A 19,792-nucleotide genomic window follows, 5' to 3' on the forward strand; every position below is an offset into this window, starting at 1 on the left:
CAGTGGTTGGCAGGGCGGTAGAGGTGGGGGCCGCTGGGGAGGAGGGAGCCTCAGGTGAGGCGGGAGCTGGAGGTGAGGCAGGAACTGCAGGTGAGGCAGGAGCTGCAGGTATGGAAGGAGCCACAGGTATGGAGGGAGCTGCAGGTGAGGCAGGAGCTGCAGATGAGGCAGGGGCTGCAGGTGAGGAGGGAGCCTCAGGTGAGGCAGGAGGTGCAGATGAGGCAGGGGCTGCAGGTGAGGAGGGAGCCTCAGGTGAGGCAGGAGCTGCAGATGAGGAAGGGGCTGCAGGTGAGGCAGGAGCTGCAGATGAGGAAGGGGCTGCAGGGGAGGAGGGAGCCTCAGGTGAGGCAGGAGCTGCAGACGAGGAAGGGGCTGCAGGTGAGGAGGGAGCCGCAGGTGAGGAGGGAGCCGCAGGGGAGGCAGGAGCCGCAGATGAGGAAGGGGCTGCAGGGGAGGCAGGAGCCGCAGATGAGGAAGGGGCTGCAGGTGAGCCAGGAGCCGCAGATGAGGAAGGGGCTGCAGGTGAGGAGGGACCCTCAGGTGAGGCAGGAGCTGCAGATGAGGAAGGGGCTGCAGGGGAGGAGGGAGCCGCAGATGAGGCAGGAGCTGAAGATGAGGAATTGGCTGCAGGTGAGGAGGGAGCCTCAGGTGAGGAGGGAGCCGCAGGGGAGGCAGGAGCCGCAGATGAGGAAGGGGCTGCAGGGGAGGCAGGAGCCGCAGATGAGGAAGGGGCTGCAGGGGAGGCAGGAGCTGCAGATGAGGAAGGGGCTGCAGGTGAGGCAGGAGCCGCAGATGAGGAAGGGGCTGCAGGGGAGGCAGGAGCTGCAGATGAGGAAGGGGCTGCAGGTGAGGCAGGAGCTGCAGATGAGGAAGGGGCTGCAGGGGAGGAGGGAGCCGCAGGGGAGGCAGGAGCTGCAGATGAGGAAGGGGCTGCAGGTGAGCCAGGAGCCTCAGGTGAGGCCGGAGCTGCAGATGGGGAAGGGGCTGCAGGGGAGGAGAGAGCCACAGGTGAGGAGGGAGCCGCAGGGGAGGCAGGAGCTGCAGATGAGGAAGAGGCTGCAGGGGAGGCAGGAGCCGCAGATGAGGCGGGAGCCGCAGGTATGGAGGGAGCTGCAGGTGAGGTGGGAGCCGCAGGCGAGGCAGGGGCTGCAGATGGAATGTCAGACGAGGAGGGAGCTGCAGGTGACACGGGAGTTGCAGGGGTGACAGGATCTCTGAGTCGGGCAGGGGCTGCAGGCGAGGCGGGGGCTCCAGGTGAGGAAGCCGCTGCGGCTGTGGCAGGCATCCTGGATGAGGCAGGGGCCTGGACCCAGCCGTGGAGGCTGGCCTTGCAGTCCGTGCTAGAGAACATGGGCTACCAGGAGCTGAGAACCTTCTCCGGGATGGAAGAGCCGGGCCACGGGGAAGAGTCCTTCGAGAGCTGGCTGGACAACGCCAATGACATGCTGTACCTGTGGCGCCACGTGTCCGAGAGGGAGAGGAGGCGGAGGCTGCTGGAGAGCTTGGGCGGCCCCGCGCTGGACCTCCTGTGCGGCCTCCTGGAGGAAGATCCCGACCTGGCTGCCCAGGACTGCCTGGCCGCGCTGGTGCATGCGTTTGGGAACCAGGGCACCCCGGGGACCGCTCGGCTGAAGTTCGAGACGTGTGCCCAGCGGCCCCAGGAGACCCTCTCTGCGTACGTGATGCGCCTGGAGGGCCTGCTGCAGGCAGCCCTGGAGAAGGGGGCCATCCACCCGGCCATGGCGGACCGGGCGCGCACCCGGCAGGTGCTGATGCGGGCCCGGCTGAACCGCACGCTCCAGCACAAGCTGAGGAGGCTGCGGCTGGAGAGGAGGCCTCCTGGCTTCGTGGGGATGCTGTGGCTCATCCGGGAGACCGAGGCCTGGGAGGCCGGCCCAGCTGCGGGTGAGCAGTTCCCGGGGGAAGGAGAGGCCCGGGCAGAGGTTGGAGACCTGGCAGCCGTCCCAGCCGCCCCGGCCCATGAATGGGGTGCCCCGGCCGCCCTGGCCCACGAGGTCATCACCGAGGGCACCACTGCAGATGGAACCGAGGCCTCCCCGGCCGGTGCAGAGACCGCGGCCCAGGCTGCCCTTTCCGAGGAAGGTAGCCCCGAGGCCCCCGCAGCCCGTGAAGAGACCAGTGAGGAAGCTGATGGCAGCGCCGGGGCTGGTGAGGCTGCCCCTGAAGATCGTGGTGCCAGGCACCACGCTCTTCCTGGGGAGACCACAAGCCCGGGCTGCCAGTCAGGAAGATGGATGTGCCCCAGCCCTGCGGGCCTAGGTCAGGCAGGACCCTCAGATGACCCCGGGGCCCCCATGCCTGCCCCAGATGGGCAGGGCTTCCCCAGTGCCCTCAGGAGGTCCTGGCTGGGAGCCAGAGGGCCTCACCCAGGCAGGAGACCGGGAGGCTGAGGAGCCCCCCGGGGAGGGCTTCAAGCCCACCCCAGAGGAGCTAGGAAGCGAGGACGGGGCTGCAGAGAGGAGCACCCCCTGAGTCCTCCTCGGGCCAGTAAGCTCAGCAGGCCCAGGGGTCGCCATGCCCAGAGGCAGGGTAGATCAGGCCAGGCGACCTCCTGGTCCCATGTCAGGGGCCATCTCCAGGTGCCTGGTCCTCCCTCCGGAGAGGGCACCCCTCTTCAGCCTCCCCTGGGGCAGGCTGCTTCCTGTACTGGGAAGCCCAAATGTGATGTGTCCATGTAGGTCTTGTAGTGACCCAGGTGTCAAGGAGCCTCCACCCCAGGCCCCTGTTCCCCTCCACCCCCAACACACACACCCTAGCCATCGTGCCCCTGCAGAGCCCTGAGGTGCGCGTGGACCCGGGCCGGGGGTCCCCGCCTACCCGGGCGGCCACCCCTGGGCCCAGCCACCTGCCGTGGGCTTCAGCACCAGCCAAGGCTCTGCCCACTGTGGGCCAGTGTCGTGAGCACGACGCGTGCTTTCTGGGTGTAGATGCAGGCCCAGCGCTGCTTGTTCTTGTGGAGATGTGCGTGTGTTCTTCTCCGAGCAGTTCCCCCCACCCCGGTCCCAGCGCAGAGACCCGAGCCCAGTCCCCAGGAGCGGGTGGGAAGGACGGCAAGGACGAGGCCATGGCTGGCGCCCAGCATGGGACCTCGGGAAGGAAGACCTCGACCAGCGCCTGTGGTCTGCTGGGTCACCCAGCCCGTTGTTCCTCGAGACTCAGCGGCGTCCTCGGCTGGGTGGCGCGTGCCCTGCTGTGTGACTGTCCAGTGCCCGCCATAGGGCAGGGCCAGGCCCCGGGCATGTGGTCCCCGGGGGGGAGCGGGCATCGCCGGAGCCCGTCGTCCTGGCGAGAGGCCGCCCGCGGGGCCCTCAGGAAGGGAGACTGTGGGGGGAGGGAGGGCCACCGGGTCGGGGGGGCAGCGGAAGCACCTCGTTGGGGACCCCGGGAGGAGGGGGGCCGGGACCCGTGGGCTCCAGTGACCGTTACAAGTTTCTCTCTGTGTTGTCATGCCCTCTCTTCAATGGTTTCAGTCCATGTTTCTCTTCCATAAATTTTCCTGAAAGTTTCATCTGTGTCTGGCCTCTGCTGTGGGCAATCGAGGGGCAGGGCTGCTGGGGGTTGGGGGCGGGGGGGCCAGAGTAGGGTTCCTGCTCAGCACCCGTGGGAGACCTCTCCAGTGAGAGGGTAGGGTAGGCACTCTGCAGAGCGGGACATGCTGAGGGGCTTTTCTTCTATTTTATAGGTTAAGTGTGAAGTGTTGGGGTTCAATTTGTTCTCATGCTGGGATGGTCGTGTGTCCTATGTGTTTTGAAAATGGGTGGGGTGATCCTGGCTTTCCCCTTCACTGGGGGCCGGTGCCGCAGGCATCCGGTGCCTGGGATCCAGGACCGCTCGATGGGCATGATGCGCGGAGTGGAGCCTCGAAACAAGGAACTGTCCTGCCGGGTGGTCTCCGGCCTCCTCCATGAGAAAGCCGGTATTAGACTGATAGAGCTGTGAAAAAGCCCAAGTGTATTTTTTTTTACATAATTGTTTTAAGGTTTTTGTTTTGTTTTGTTTTGTTTTGTTTTTGTTTTTGTTTTTGTTTTTTTGGGAGTGGACCATGTTTAAAGTCTTTATTGAATTTGCTACAATATTGCTTCTGTGTTTTGTTCTGGATTTTTGGCCATGAGGCATATGAGATCTTAGCTCCCTGACCAGGGATGGAACCCTCACCCCCTGCATTGGGAAGGCGAAGGCTTCACCACTGGATTACCAGGGAAGGCCCCCCAAATATATTTTAACTTGAGAGATCCTAAACTGGAACAACAGCGAGCGCTTACCAAGCAGCTGAAAACCAAGCCTGGACACTTGTGGGGTTTCTGGGAGAGCGGGCACAGACATCCCCACACCAGCTCTACCTGCAAACAGATGTGCTCTCGAGGAGAAGAAAGGACCGGGCTGGTGACGTGCACAGGGCGAAGGCCCAGTCGCGTGGGGGGTGGTGGGCAGGGGTGCCCTCTGAAGGGGTAACGTTCAGGGATGTGGGGAACTGGGTTTCATGCTAAGGGCAGTGGACACTTTTCATTCCTTCCGTCCCGGGAATTTGCCACTTTATGCGGCTGAGCTCACCTCCCACAAGAGGAGCAGAAGATACCAGGTGTGCAGTCTCCCAAGTTCCCTTGCAGCCAGATGTGGGCACAGGACTGGGACCCATCAATCAGATGTGCCTGCTGCCAGCTGAGCCTGGGGCCAGAGCTGGGAAGAGCGGGGGCCACACAGATCCCACTCAGGTGGGCAGGTGGCGGCAGGGGCAATCAGACCTGTTTCTCAAGAAGCGGTGGCGGCCATGGTTGTCATGGCAGCACCCGAGTCCCACGTGGGTGGTGCAGACCACAGTGTCTGTGCTCAGTGGTGGGAGGGAGGGAGCTGAAGGCGTGCCTTCGCCAGCCCAGCACCGTGGCGTGCTTCAGAGCCTCGTTCCTCTCTGCAGAGCCTCCGGGCCTGGCTCTGCAGCCCTGCCCGAATGCTGATGGGACACCCGCCGTGCTTCAGCTAATCCCCTTTGTGCTTCCACTGGCCAGTCTGCTTGTCTTGTGTGCTACTAAGCACCACGATGGAATAGGTTTCTGCAGAGGCCATCTGATCTCCCACTGCATTAAGTGCTCCCTAGCCCAGGCTTAGGGGCAGCACTTGCTCTTGGAACTTGACAGCTCTTTACAGGGCCCTTTATTGGTTCCTCCTACTGCATCCTTCTTTTAACGTTAGTGTTTGTTAATAGTTATGAATATTTAGAGGCTTCATGTTACTTGTTGGAAGATAGATCAATAGAGATGATCCATTCTGAGAAAGTGGGAGGGAAAAAGACTTTTCTAAACAAAGGCAAAGCGAACCAAAAAAACCTCAGCGAGCTCTGGAACAATATATAGAGATCTAACACGTGTAGTTGGGATCCCAGAAAAGAAGAGGGAGAACAGGGAAGAAAAACTACCGGAAGGAATAATGACTGACCTCTCCACAATTTGGAGATAGACGTAATTTACAAATTCAAGAAGTTCAGTGAACCCCAAGTAGAGTAAGTACAAAGAAAAACCACATATAGACACATCATGGTCAAACTACTGAAAACAAACAATAAAGAGAATGTCTTGAAAGCAGTCTGAGTTAGATGAAGCACTATATATGGGAGAACATGAATAAGAAAACCTAGAGTTCTCATCAGAAGCAATGAAAACCAGGAGACAGTAGAACATTTTAGAATGCTGAACAACAACAAGAAATAACTTTCAACTCAGGACTCTATCTATATTCAGGGAAAAGATCCTTTAAGAATGAAGGTAGGGACTTCCCTGGTGGCGCAGTGGTTAGGAACCCGCCTGCCAATGCAGGGGAAACGGGTTTGAGCCCTGGTCCAGGAAGATCCCACGTTCTGCGGAGCAACTAAGCCCGTGTGCCGCCACTACGGAGCCTGTGCTCTAGAGTCCACGAGCCACAGCTGCTGAGCCCATGTGCCACAACCACTGAAGCCTGTGTGCCTAGAGCCCATGCTCTGCAACAAGAGAAGCCCGAGCACCCCAACAAGGGGTAGCCCCTGCTCTCCGCAACTAGGGAAAGTCCACTCGCAGCAACAAACACTCAGCACAGCCAAGAGCTAAATAAATAAATATATAAAAAAATGAAGGTAAAAGAAGGACCTTTTGAAATAGAGGAAAACTAAGAGAATTCACCAACTGATCTGCACTAAAAGAAATGCTAAAGGAGGTCTTTCCACCTGAAGACACATGCTAGTAGAGGGAAAAGTTGATCTTAGGGTAGAGAGGAAGCACACCAGAAATGGTAAATGTGTGGGTAAACTTTTAAACATTAAACAACACTTAGTTGCTCTTAATTTCTTCATTAGACACGTGACTATTTAAAGTAAAAGTTATAACCGTATATTATAGGTTTTATAATCTATGTAGACATAATACACATGGCCACTACAGCATAAAAGATGGGGTAGAGGGGTGATGGATGAATCTATGTGGTAGAAAGGTTCTTACATGTATGTGAAGTGGTGCAATGTTAACCACAACCAGACGGTGAAAAGGATATACAGTAAGTCCCTTACATATGAACCTTCAAGCTGTGAACTTTCAAAGACGCAAACACACGTTCGCACGTCCAATCATGTAAGTTAGTGCACGTGTCTGGCGTACATTGTCATGTGCATGCATCCTCTACAAGTGGCTGTGCTTTTGTGTACTCTGCTGTACAGTACGGTATAAAGTGCAGTAGCACGGTGTCTTTCTTTCAAGCCCAGGATGTCTGGAAGCAAGCGTAAAAGCAGCGGTGATGTAGCTGGTACTGCTAACAAGTGCCAAGCGACAATGATGGAATTGGAGGCCCAGAGAAAGGATGAAGAGAGACAAGAGGAAGAAGAAGTAACCGAAGAACCGGAGAGATTCACGACACAGGAGATGGCAAGGGGATTTTCTGTATTTGAGGAGGCACTGTTAGTTTTTGAGGCACAAGACCCGAATGTAGGATGGTACATGAAGATTGCAGCCGCCATTCAGAAAGCAGTCCGGTGCTACTGTGTCATGACGAGAAAAAAAGAGCTACTGCCCAGACTTCACTGGGTCGTTTTTTCAAGAGAGTAGATGCAATTGAATCCAGCAAGGAGCCAGAACCTGTGCCATCAGTGTCAGGCATGAGTGGAATGGCAGCTTGTCTTCCGTCTCCTATTGCTGATGGTCCTCCAGCTCTACCATCTCCCACCTCCCCTCCCTCCTCCAGTCAGTAACTCTTCTTGCCTGTTCACGTGATGCCAGCCCCTGGATGCCAGCTGTTGTACTCTACTACCGTACTTTTCAAGGTACCGTGCTGTAAGATTAAAAATGTTTATTTTTTGTGTTTGTTTTGTATGTATTATTTGTGTGAAAAGCATTATAAACCTATTACAATATAGTGCTATACAGCCGACTGTGTGAGTTGGGTACCTAGGCTGACTTTGTTGGACTTGTGAACAAATTGGACTTACCAACGCTCTCGGAACAGACAATTTTCATATGTAGGGGACTTGTATATTAGACTGTCTAGAGTAATGCAAAGTGAAAATTGCCTAAAGGGCAGTAGATAAGTTAAAATGTAATTTAGAAAATTATTTCAGGCAGGAAAAGGGGAACATAGGAACAAAAATAGATGGACAGACAATGCTATGGAGTGACTATTCGTACCCGCCCCCCCCCCCCCCCAATTCACCTGTTAAATTCCAACCCCCAAAGTCATGGGATTTGGAGGTAGGGGTCTTTGGGAAGTGATTAGCCCATGAGGGTGGAGCCCTCCTAAACGAGATTAGTGCCCTGTTAAAGAGACCCCTGAGGGCTCGCTCATCGTCTTCTGCCATGTGAGAAGATGGCTAGTGGATACAACTAGACAAGAAATCAGTAAATGTAAAGAATAGCTTTGTGACATGATGAATCACAGTAGCAAACAAACTATAAAGACAAATTGACCAATTTGCCGCAAGGGGTTCTCCATCTCCAAGTTTACTCCTCCAACTCCGCCTCCTCGCAGGGAGGCCTTTTTATTGGTGGACGGCCAATGGGCGTGGCTTTTGCTTCAGGAGGCGCCAGACCTTGGGACATCAAGTCCTTAGTGCTCACCCCCTGTTGCCACAGTAGCAAAGTGCCTCCTCAAGTGCTCTTCTGGTCCAATCATTTTCCTTGTGAGGAGGCACCTAGACCTTTCCCCCCTCATCTTCCTGGGGCTTCTGGGAAACCCACGCGGCATTCGCACAGAGTGCTTGGGACCGGCTGCCGCACAGTTCCTGGCTGCCCTGCTGAGCCGAGCTCCTCACACCCTTTCGAGCGGGACTCCGGAGTCGTCCACAGAGTCGGAGGAAGTAAGCAGACAGGCCGGGGGCTTGGCTGGGGGCTGGAGTCCGCGCTTCCCGGGGCCTTGGGTAGGGATGCCTTCGCTGCCCCGGCGAGGAGTGGAGGCGGGGGGAGGCCTAACGTCTACTCTCTTGGGGGTGGGGGTGCAGCAGCAGAGGGCGGGGGGCTGAAGGGGGGCTGAGGGACGGGGCCCCCACTGGGAGGGTCTGAGGGGAGGATGGCTGGCTGCCGGGGTGGCTGGTGGGGGGCGTTCTGGTGTGGGGGTGCCTAGGGTGGGGCAAATGGCTGAGCGTGTGTGGGGCTCGGAGGGGAGGGCTTCCTGCCGAGAGAGCCGGCTTTGGGAACCTGAGGAGAGGACTGCTGGCTGCCGGGGTGGGGAGGGCGGGAGAGCGGGGCCCCCACGCCGAGACATGAGGGGAGGGCTAACGGCTGCCGCGTGTGGCGCGAGGCAGGGGGAGCTCCTGGCTGCGGGGGGTCGATGGGGAGGACTCCCTGGCGTGGGTGCGGGAGGCGTTAGGGGAGCTACGAGCTACGCGTGAGGGGGCTGGGGGGGGGACGCTCGTGGCCGGAAGGGGGCTCCGGCCCCCGGGTGGCGTGAGGCAAGAGGGGTGGCCTGCATCTGGGGTGTGAGAGGCGAAAGCTCCTGGCGCTGAGGCGGCTCGTGGGAGGGCTCCCCCTTGCGCGGAGGTGAGAGGGCACGTCTGCTCTCTAAGCGTGCGGGGGCGCCCTGCTTCCAGGGCGTGGAGCAGAGTGCCAGCAGCTGGTTGGGGGGAGGGGGGAGTGGGGACGTGGAGTGGCGGGTGGGCGGGCGGGCGGGGGGCGGGGCGGCAAGGAGCCGCTTGGCCACGAGGCGTGCGAGTGATTCTGAGAAGGGGAGGCACTGAGGCTGCTGTGATCTGGTGGAGGTTGTTGGCCGTGGCAGGTGGATTTGTGGGGGTTCAGGTAGGGGCTCTGTCCCACAGCAGTAGGACGTGAGAGGCTCCAGGTCGCCTCCTTCCAGGTGGCACAGGAATTGCAGTAGTGGGAAGGTTACGGCCCTGGCCCCCACACAAAATATACAGATGCTTTGCAAGGGTGCTCTGTGCATTCACTTGGAGACACCATACCAGAGCTGTAAAAAAGTCTCCATGCATTTAAAAGTATTGCGATTTTACATAAGTTCTCTCATCACAGGGGAGCTTTCTTTGACGTTAATAATGATAATATACCTTTCAATATTGGGAAACCCACGGATCAAAGAAAAAAATCACAAAGGGACTTAGAAAATACCTCACACTGAATAATAAAAGAACACAACTTCCTACAATTAGTGGGAGGCAGTGAAAGAAGTGATAGGAGGAACATGTATTGCTCTAAATGCTTGTGTTAGAAAAGAGTCAGGACATAAAATCAGTGACCTAACAGTCCATTTAGAGATGCTAGAAGAAGAAGAGCAAAGGAAACCTGAAATGAGTTGACTGAAGTAAGAGAGGAAATCAGTGCTAGAAAGCAGATTATGGACGCAATGAACACAGCCATATGCTCGTTTTCAAAAAGAGCAACAAAACTGAGAATGCCCTAGAAAGACCAATCAAGGGAAAATAGGAAGAACGCTAATCACCGGTGTCAGGAGTGCAAGAGGGCTAACACTACTGATCAGACGTACGTGCAAAAGAGACTATAGGGATGTTATGGAAATGTGTATGCCAAAGAATCTGCAAACTTGAATAATTCCTTGGGAAAGAGGCAACTTCCTAAAACTCATGCCAGAAATGTAGAAAAGGTGACTAGCCTTCTATCTTGAAGTTATTTAATGGATCAAAAAAGTTTCTTAAAATCAAATAAACAAAACAGGGCAGGGAGGGGCAGTAGGGCGGGCTGTGTGGCACAAACATGATCCTCTCCTCTTTACACTCACAGGCCGATTCCCACACTTCGACAGTCTGTGCACACCTGTTTGATCACGTCCTCCCACTCTCAGGGCCTCGAAGATGGCGACGGCTCTGGCGATGCTGCGGGACTGGTGCGGCTGGGTGGGCGTGAACGCGCAGCACTGTCTGCTCATCCTGGGCATCCCAGACGACTGCGAGGACCAGGAATTCCGGGAGGCCGTGCAGGCTGCCCTGTGCTCCCTGGGCAGGTACCGAGTGCTGGGCAAAGTCTTCAGGAAGGACTTGGGGCCCAAGGTTGCCCTGGTCGAGTTTGCTGAGGATTTGAACCGAAGCTTGATCCCCAGACACATACCAGGCAAGGGGGGGCCCTGGACTGTGGTCTGCCTGCCCCAGGTCCATGATACTGACTCACAGGATCGACCCAATTTCCCTGCACAGCCCCAGAGACAAGCAGTGGTTGGCAGGGCGGTAGAGGTGGGGGCCGCTGGGGAGGAGGGAGCCTCAGGTGAGGCGGGAGCTGGAGGTGAGGCAGGAACTGCAGGTGAGGCAGGAGCTGCAGGTATGGAAGGAGCCACAGGTATGGAGGGAGCTGCAGGTGAGGCAGGAGCTGCAGATGAGGCAGGGGCTGCAGGTGAGGAGGGAGCCTCAGGTGAGGCAGGAGGTGCAGATGAGGCAGGGGCTGCAGGTGAGGAGGGAGCCTCAGGTGAGGCAGGAGCTGCAGATGAGGAAGGGGCTGCAGGTGAGGCAGGAGCTGCAGATGAGGAAGGGGCTGCAGGGGAGGAGGGAGCCTCAGGTGAGGCAGGAGCTGCAGACGAGGAAGGGGCTGCAGGTGAGGAGGGAGCCGCAGGTGAGGAGGGAGCCGCAGGGGAGGCAGGAGCCGCAGATGAGGAAGGGGCTGCAGGGGAGGCAGGAGCCGCAGATGAGGAAGGGGCTGCAGGTGAGCCAGGAGCCGCAGATGAGGAAGGGGCTGCAGGTGAGGAGGGACCCTCAGGTGAGGCAGGAGCTGCAGATGAGGAAGGGGCTGCAGGGGAGGAGGGAGCCGCAGATGAGGCAGGAGCTGAAGATGAGGAATTGGCTGCAGGTGAGGAGGGACCCTCAGGTGAGGAGGGAGCCGCAGGGGAGGCAGGAGCCGCAGATGAGGAAGGGGCTGCAGGGGAGGCAGGAGCCGCAGATGAGGAAGGGGCTGCAGGGGAGGCAGGAGCTGCAGATGAGGAAGGGGCTGCAGGTGAGGCAGGAGCCGCAGATGAGGAAGGGGCTGCAGGGGAGGCAGGAGCTGCAGATGAGGAAGGGGCTGCAGGTGAGGCAGGAGCTGCAGATGAGGAAGGGGCTGCAGGGGAGGAGGGAGCCGCAGGGGAGGCAGGAGCTGCAGATGAGGAAGGGGCTGCAGGTGAGCCAGGAGCCTCAGGTGAGGCCGGAGCTGCAGATGGGGAAGGGGCTGCAGGGGAGGAGAGAGCCACAGGTGAGGAGGGAGCCGCAGGGGAGGCAGGAGCTGCAGATGAGGAAGAGGCTGCAGGGGAGGCAGGAGCCGCAGATGAGGCGGGAGCCGCAGGTATGGAGGGAGCTGCAGGTGAGGTGGGAGCCGCAGGCGAGGCAGGGGCTGCAGATGGAATGTCAGACGAGGAGGGAGCTGCAGGTGACACGGGAGTTGCAGGGGTGACAGGATCTCTGAGTCGGGCAGGGGCTGCAGGCGAGGCGGGGGCTCCAGGTGAGGAAGCCGCTGCGGCTGTGGCAGGCATCCTGGATGAGGCAGGGGCCTGGACCCAGCCGTGGAGGCTGGCCTTGCAGTCCGTGCTAGAGAACATGGGCTACCAGGAGCTGAGAACCTTCTCCGGGATGGAAGAGCCGGGCCACGGGGAAGAGTCCTTCGAGAGCTGGCTGGACAACGCCAATGACATGCTGTACCTGTGGCGCCACGTGTCCGAGAGGGAGAGGAGGCGGAGGCTGCTGGAGAGCTTGGGCGGCCCCGCGCTGGACCTCCTGTGCGGCCTCCTGGAGGAAGATCCCGACCTGGCTGCCCAGGACTGCCTGGCCGCGCTGGTGCATGCGTTTGGGAACCAGGGCACCCCGGGGACCGCTCGGCTGAAGTTCGAGACGTGTGCCCAGCGGCCCCAGGAGACCCTCTCTGCGTACGTGATGCGCCTGGAGGGCCTGCTGCAGGCAGCCCTGGAGAAGGGGGCCATCCACCCGGCCATGGCGGACCGGGCGCGCACCCGGCAGGTGCTGATGCGGGCCCGGCTGAACCGCACGCTCCAGCACAAGCTGAGGAGGCTGCGGCTGGAGAGGAGGCCTCCTGGCTTCGTGGGGATGCTGTGGCTCATCCGGGAGACCGAGGCCTGGGAGGCCGGCCCAGCTGCGGGTGAGCAGTTCCCGGGGGAAGGAGAGGCCCGGGCAGAGGTTGGAGACCTGGCAGCCGTCCCAGCCGCCCCGGCCCATGAATGGGGTGCCCCGGCCGCCCTGGCCCACGAGGTCATCACCGAGGGCACCACTGCAGATGGAACCGAGGCCTCCCCGGCCGGTGCAGAGACCGCGGCCCAGGCTGCCCTTTCCGAGGAAGGTAGCCCCGAGGCCCCCGCAGCCCGTGAAGAGACCAGTGAGGAAGCTGATGGCAGCGCCGGGGCTGGTGAGGCTGCCCCTGAAGATCGTGGTGCCACCAGGGCAGCCCCTGCCCCTGGGGAGACCAGCAAGGTCTCTGCTGCCAGTCAGGAAGATGGATGTGCCCCCAGCCCTGCGGGCCTAGGTCAGGCAGGACCCTCAGATGACCCCGGGGCCCCCATGCCTGCCCAGATGGGCAGGGCTTCCCCAGTGCCCTCAGGAGGTCCTGGCTGGGAGCCAGAGGGCCTCACCCAGGCAGGAGACCGGGAGGCTGAGGAGCCCCCCGGGGAGGGCTTCAAGCCCACCCCAGAGGAGCTAGGAAGCGAGGACGGGGCTGCAGAGAGGAGCACCCCTGAGTCCTCCTCGGGCCAGTAAGCTCAGCAGGCCCAGGGGTCGCCATGCCCAGAGGCAGGGTAGATCAGGCCAGGCGACCTCCTGGTCCCATGTCAGGGGCCATCTCCAGGTGCCTGGTCCTCCCTCCGGAGAGGGCACCCCTCTTCAGCCTCCCCTGGGGCAGGCTGCTTCCTGTACTGGGAAGCCCAAATGTGATGTGTCCATGTAGGTCTTGTAGTGACCCAGGTGTCAAGGAGCCTCCCACCCCGGCCCCTGTTCCCCTCCCCCCCAACACACACACCCTAGCCATCGTGCCCCTGCAGAGCCCTGAGGTGCGCGTGGACCCGGGCCGGGGGTCCCCGCCTACCCGGGCGGCCACCCCTGGGCCCAGCCACCTGCCGTGGGCTTCAGCACCAGCCAAGGCTCTGCCCACTGTGGGCCAGTGTCGTGAGCACGACGCGTGCTTTCTGGGTGTAGATGCAGGCCCAGCGCTGCTTGTTCTTGTGGAGATGTGCGTGTGTTCTTCTCCGAGCAGTTCCCCCCACCCCGGTCCCAGCGCAGAGACCCGAGCCCAGTCCCAGGAGCGGGTGGGAAGGACGGCAAGGACGAGGCCATGGCTGGCGCCCAGCATGGGACCTCGGGAAGGAAGACCTCGACCAGCGCCTGTGGTCTGCTGGGTCACCCAGCCCGTTGTTCCTCGAGACTCAGCGGCGTCCTCGGCTGGGTGGCGCGTGCCCTGCTGTGTGACTGTCCAGTGCCCGCCATAGGGCAGGGCCAGGCCCCGGGCATGTGGTCCCCGGGGGGGAGCGGGCATCGCCGGAGCCCGTCGTCCTGGCGAGAGGCCGCCCGCGGGGCCCTCAGGAAGGGAGACTGTGGGGGGAGGGAGGGCCACCGGGTCGGGGGGGCAGCGGAAGCACCTCGTTGGGGACCCCGGGAGGAGGGGGCCGGGACCCGTGGGCTCCAGTGACCGTTACAAGTTTCTCTCTGTGTTGTCATGCCCTCTCTTCAATGGTTTCAGTCCATGTTTCTCTTCCATAAATTTTCCTGAAAGTTTCATCTGTGTCTGGCCTCTGCTGTGGGCAATCGAGGGGCAGGGCTGCTGGGGGTTGGGGGCGGGGGGGCCAGAGTAGGGTTCCTGCTCAGCACCCGTGGGAGACCTCTCCAGTGAGAGGGTAGGGTAGGCACTCTGCAGAGCGGGACATGCTGAGGGCTTTTCTTCTATTTTATAGGTTAAGTGTGAAGTGTTGGGGTTCAATTTGTTCTCATGCTGGGATGGTCGTGTGTCCTATGTGTTTTGAAAATGGGTGGGGTGATCCTGGCTTTCCCCTTCACTGGGGGCCGGTGCCGCAGGCATCCGGTGCCTGGGATCCAGGACCGCTCGATGGGCATGATGCGCGGAGTGGAGCCTCGAAACAAGGAACTGTCCTGCCGGGTGGTCTCCGGCCTCCTCCATGAGAAAGCCGGTATTAGACTGATAGAGCTGTGAAAAAGCCCAAGTGTATTTTTTTTTACATAATTGTTTTAAGGTTTTTGTTTTGTTTTGTTTTGTTTTGTTTTTGTTTTTGTTTTTGTTTTTTTGGGAGTGGACCATGTTTAAAGTCTTTATTGAATTTGCTACAATATTGCTTCTGTGTTTTGTTCTGGATTTTTGGCCATGAGGCATATGAGATCTTAGCTCCCTGACCAGGGATGGAACCCTCACCCCCTGCATTGGGAAGGCGAAGGCTTCACCACTGGATTACCAGGGAAGGCCCCCCAAATATATTTTAACTTGAGAGATCCTAAACTGGAACAACAGCGAGCGCTTACCAAGCAGCTGAAAACCAAGCCTGGACACTTGTGGGGTTTCTGGGAGAGCGGGCACAGACATCCCCACACCAGCTCTACCTGCAAACAGATGTGCTCTCGAGGAGAAGAAAGGACCGGGCTGGTGACGTGCACAGGGCGAAGGCCCAGTCGCGTGGGGGGTGGTGGGCAGGGGTGCCCTCTGAAGGGGTAACGTTCAGGGATGTGGGGAACTGGGTTTCATGCTAAGGGCAGTGGACACTTTTCATTCCTTCCGTCCCGGGAATTTGCCACTTTATGCGGCTGAGCTCACCTCCCACAAGAGGAGCAGAAGATACCAGGTGTGCAGTCTCCCAAGTTCCCTTGCAGCCAGATGTGGGCACAGGACTGGGACCCATCAATCAGATGTGCCTGCTGCCAGCTGAGCCTGGGGCCAGAGCTGGGAAGAGCGGGGGCCACACAGATCCCACTCAGGTGGGCAGGTGGCGGCAGGGGCAATCAGACCTGTTTCTCAAGAAGCGGTGGCGGCCATGGTTGTCATGGCAGCACCCGAGTCCCACGTGGGTGGTGCAGACCACAGTGTCTGTGCTCAGTGGTGGGAGGGAGGGAGCTGAAGGCGTGCCTTCGCCAGCCCAGCACCGTGGCGTGCTTCAGAGCCTCGTTCCTCTCTGCAGAGCCTCCGGGCCTGGCTCTGCAGCCCTGCCCGAATGCTGATGGGACACCCGCCGTGCTTCAGCTAATCCCCTTTGTGCTTCCACTGGCCAGTCTGCTTGTCTTGTGTGCTACTAAGCACCACGATGGAATAGGTTTCTGCAGAGGCCATCTGATCTCCCACTGCATTAAGTGCTCCCTAGCCCAGGCTTAGGGGCAGCACTTGCTCTTGGAACTTGACAGCTCTTTACAGGGCCCTTTATTGGTTCCTCCTACTGCATCCTTCTTTTAACGTTAGTGTTTGTTAATAGTTATGAATATTTAGAGGCTTCATGTTACTTGTTGGAAGATAGATCAATAGAGATGATCCATTCTGAGAAAGTGGGAGGGAAAAAGACTTTTCTAAACAAAGGCAAAGCGAACCAAAAAAACCTCAGCGAGCTCTGGAACAATATATAGAGATCTAACACGTGTAGTTGGGATCCCAGAAAAGAAGAGGGAGAACAGGGAAGAAAAACTACCGGAAGGAATAATGACTGACCTCTCCACAATTTGGAGATAGACGTAATTTACAAATTCAAGAAGTTCAGTGAACCCCAAGTAGAGTAAGTACAAAGAAAAACCACATATAGACACATCATGGTCAAACTACTGAAAACAAACAATAAAGAGAATGTCTTGAAAGCAGTCTGAGTTAGATGAAGCACTATATATGGGAGAACATGAATAAGAAAACCTAGAGTTCTCATCAGAAGCAATGAAAACCAGGAGACAGTAGAACATTTTAGAATGCTGAACAACAACAAGAAATAACTTTCAACTCAGGACTCTATCTATATTCAGGGAAAAGATCCTTTAAGAATGAAGGTAGGGACTTCCCTGGTGGCGCAGTGGTTAGGAACCCGCCTGCCAATGCAGGGGAAACGGGTTTGAGCCCTGGTCCAGGAAGATCCCACGTTCTGCGGAGCAACTAAGCCCGTGTGCCGCCACTACGGAGCCTGTGCTCTAGAGTCCACGAGCCACAGCTGCTGAGCCCATGTGCCACAACCACTGAAGCCTGTGTGCCTAGAGCCCATGCTCTGCAACAAGAGAAGCCCGAGCACCCCAACAAGGGGTAGCCCCTGCTCTCCGCAACTAGGGAAAGTCCACTCGCAGCAACAAACACTCAGCACAGCCAAGAGCTAAATAAATAAATATATAAAAAAATGAAGGTAAAAGAAGGACCTTTTGAAATAGAGGAAAACTAAGAGAATTCACCAACTGATCTGCACTAAAAGAAATGCTAAAGGAGGTCTTTCCACCTGAAGACACATGCTAGTAGAGGGAAAAGTTGATCTTAGGGTAGAGAGGAAGCACACCAGAAATGGTAAATGTGTGGGTAAACTTTTAAACATTAAACAACACTTAGTTGCTCTTAATTTCTTCATTAGACACGTGACTATTTAAAGTAAAAGTTATAACCGTATATTATAGGTTTTATAATCTATGTAGACATAATACACATGGCCACTACAGCATAAAAGATGGGGTAGAGGGGTGATGGATGAATCTATGTGGTAGAAAGGTTCTTACATGTATGTGAAGTGGTGCAATGTTAACCACAACCAGACGGTGAAAAGGATATACAGTAAGTCCCTTACATATGAACCTTCAAGCTGTGAACTTTCAAAGACGCAAACACACGTTCGCACGTCCAATCATGTAAGTTAGTGCACGTGTCTGGCGTACATTGTCATGTGCATGCATCCTCTACAAGTGGCTGTGCTTTTGTGTACTCTGCTGTACAGTACGGTATAAAGTGCAGTAGCACGGTGTCTTTCTTTCAAGCCCAGGATGTCTGGAAGCAAGCGTAAAAGCAGCGGTGATGTAGCTGGTACTGCTAACAAGTGCCAAGCGACAATGATGGAATTGGAGGCCCAGAGAAAGGATGAAGAGAGACAAGAGGAAGAAGAAGTAACCGAAGAACCGGAGAGATTCACGACACAGGAGATGGCAAGGGGATTTTCTGTATTTGAGGAGGCACTGTTAGTTTTTGAGGCACAAGACCCGAATGTAGGATGGTACATGAAGATTGCAGCCGCCATTCAGAAAGCAGTCCGGTGCTACTGTGTCATGACGAGAAAAAAAGAGCTACTGCCCAGACTTCACTGGGTCGTTTTTTCAAGAGAGTAGATGCAATTGAATCCAGCAAGGAGCCAGAACCTGTGCCATCAGTGTCAGGCATGAGTGGAATGGCAGCTTGTCTTCCGTCTCCTATTGCTGATGGTCCTCCAGCTCTACCATCTCCCACCTCCCCTCCCTCCTCCAGTCAGTAACTCTTCTTGCCTGTTCACGTGATGCCAGCCCCTGGATGCCAGCTGTTGTACTCTACTACCGTACTTTTCAAGGTACCGTGCTGTAAGATTAAAAATGTTTATTTTTTGTGTTTGTTTTGTATGTATTATTTGTGTGAAAAGCATTATAAACCTATTACAATATAGTGCTATACAGCCGACTGTGTGAGTTGGGTACCTAGGCTGACTTTGTTGGACTTGTGAACAAATTGGACTTACCAACGCTCTCGGAACAGACAATTTTCATATGTAGGGGACTTGTATATTAGACTGTCTAGAGTAATGCAAAGTGAAAATTGCCTAAAGGGCAGTAGATAAGTTAAAATGTAATTTAGAAAATTATTTCAGGCAGGAAAAGGGGAACATAGGAACAAAAATAGATGGACAGACAATGCTATGGAGTGACTATTCGTACCCGCCCCCCCCCCCCCCAATTCACCTGTTAAATTCCAACCCCCAAAGTCATGGGATTTGGAGGTAGGGGTCTTTGGGAAGTGATTAGCCCATGAGGGTGGAGCCCTCCTAAACGAGATTAGTGCCCTGTTAAAGAGACCCCTGAGGGCTCGCTCATCGTCTTCTGCCATGTGAGAAGATGGCTAGTGGATACAACTAGACAAGAAATCAGTAAATGTAAAGAATAGCTTTGTGACATGATGAATCACAGTAGCAAACAAACTATAAAGACAAATTGACCAATTTGCCGCAAGGGGTTCTCCATCTCCAAGTTTACTCCTCCAACTCCGCCTCCTCGCAGGGAGGCCTTTTTATTGGTGGACGGCCAATGGGCGTGGCTTTTGCTTCAGGAAGCGCCAGACCTTGGGACATCAAGTCCTTAGTGCTCACCCCCTGTTGCCACAGTAGCAAAGTGCCTCCTCAAGTGCTCTTCTGGTCCAATCATTTTCCTTGTGAGGAGGCACCTAGACCTTTCCCCCCTCATCTTCCTGGGGCTTCTGGGAAACCCACGCGGCATTCGCACAGAGTGCTTGGGACCGGCTGCCGCACAGTTCCTGGCTGCCCTGCTGAGCCGAGCTCCTCACACCCTTTCGAGCGGGACTCCGGAGTCGTCCACAGAGTCGGAGGAAGTAAGCAGACAGGCCGGGGGCTTGGCTGGGGGCTGGAGTCCGCGCTTCCCGGGGCCTTGGGTAGGGATGCCTTCGCTGCCCCGGCGAGGAGTGGAGGCGGGGGGAGGCCTAACGTCTACTCTCTTGGGGGTGGGGGTGCAGCAGCAGAGGGCGGGGGGCTGAAGGGGGGCTGAGGGACGGGGCCCCCACTGGGAGGGTCTGAGGGGAGGATGGCTGGCTGCCGGGGTGGCTGGTGGGGGGCGTTCTGGTGTGGGGGTGCCTAGGGTGGGGCAAATGGCTGAGCGTGTGTGGGGCTCGGAGGGGAGGGCTTCCTGCCGAGAGAGCCGGCTTTGGGAACCTGAGGAGAGGACTGCTGGCTGCCGGGGTGGGGAGGGCGGGAGAGCGGGGCCCCCACGCCGAGACATGAGGGGAGGGCTAACGGCTGCCGCGTGTGGCGCGAGGCAGGGGGAGCTCCTGGCTGCGGGGGGTCGATGGGGAGGACTCCCTGGCGTGGGTGCGGGAGGCGTTAGGGGAGCTACGAGCTACGCGTGAGGGGGCTGGGGGGGGACGCTCGTGGCCGGAAGGGGGCTCCGGCCCCCGGGTGGCGTGAGGCAAGAGGGGTGGCCTGCATCTGGGGTGTGAGAGGCGAAAGCTCCTGGCGCTGAGGCGGCTCGTGGGAGGGCTCCCCCTTGCGCGGAGGTGAGAGGGCACGTCTGCTCTCTAAGCGTGCGGGGGCGCCCTGCTTCCAGGGCGTGGAGCAGAGTGCCAGCAGCTGGTTGGGGGGAGGGGGGAGTGGGGACGTGGAGTGGCGGGTGGGCGGGCGGGCGGGGGGCGGGGCGGCAAGGAGC

General features: G+C 57.7%; 1 protein-coding gene and 1 pseudogene across 1 annotated transcript; both read left to right on the forward strand.

Annotated features, from left to right (window-relative positions):
* The first annotated feature begins 236 nt into the window (after positions 1–236).
* On the forward strand, positions 237–2,493 carry LOC130842266 (paraneoplastic antigen Ma6E-like; annotated as a pseudogene).
* A 7,795-nt stretch (positions 2,494–10,288) lies between these two features.
* On the forward strand, positions 10,289–13,156 carry LOC130842646 (paraneoplastic antigen Ma6F-like). Its single transcript, XM_057719330.1, has 3 exons — positions 10,289–10,766; positions 10,965–11,414; positions 11,775–13,156. The coding sequence occupies exons 1-3, from the start codon at positions 10,289–10,291 to the stop codon at positions 13,154–13,156; spliced, it is 2,310 nt and encodes a 769-aa protein (XP_057575313.1).
* The last annotated feature ends 6,636 nt before the right edge of the window (positions 13,157–19,792 follow it).

Source organism: Hippopotamus amphibius, chromosome X, assembly GCF_030028045.1.
Source record: "Hippopotamus amphibius kiboko isolate mHipAmp2 chromosome X, mHipAmp2.hap2, whole genome shotgun sequence".
Lineage (NCBI taxonomy): Eukaryota > Metazoa > Chordata > Mammalia > Artiodactyla > Hippopotamidae > Hippopotamus > Hippopotamus amphibius.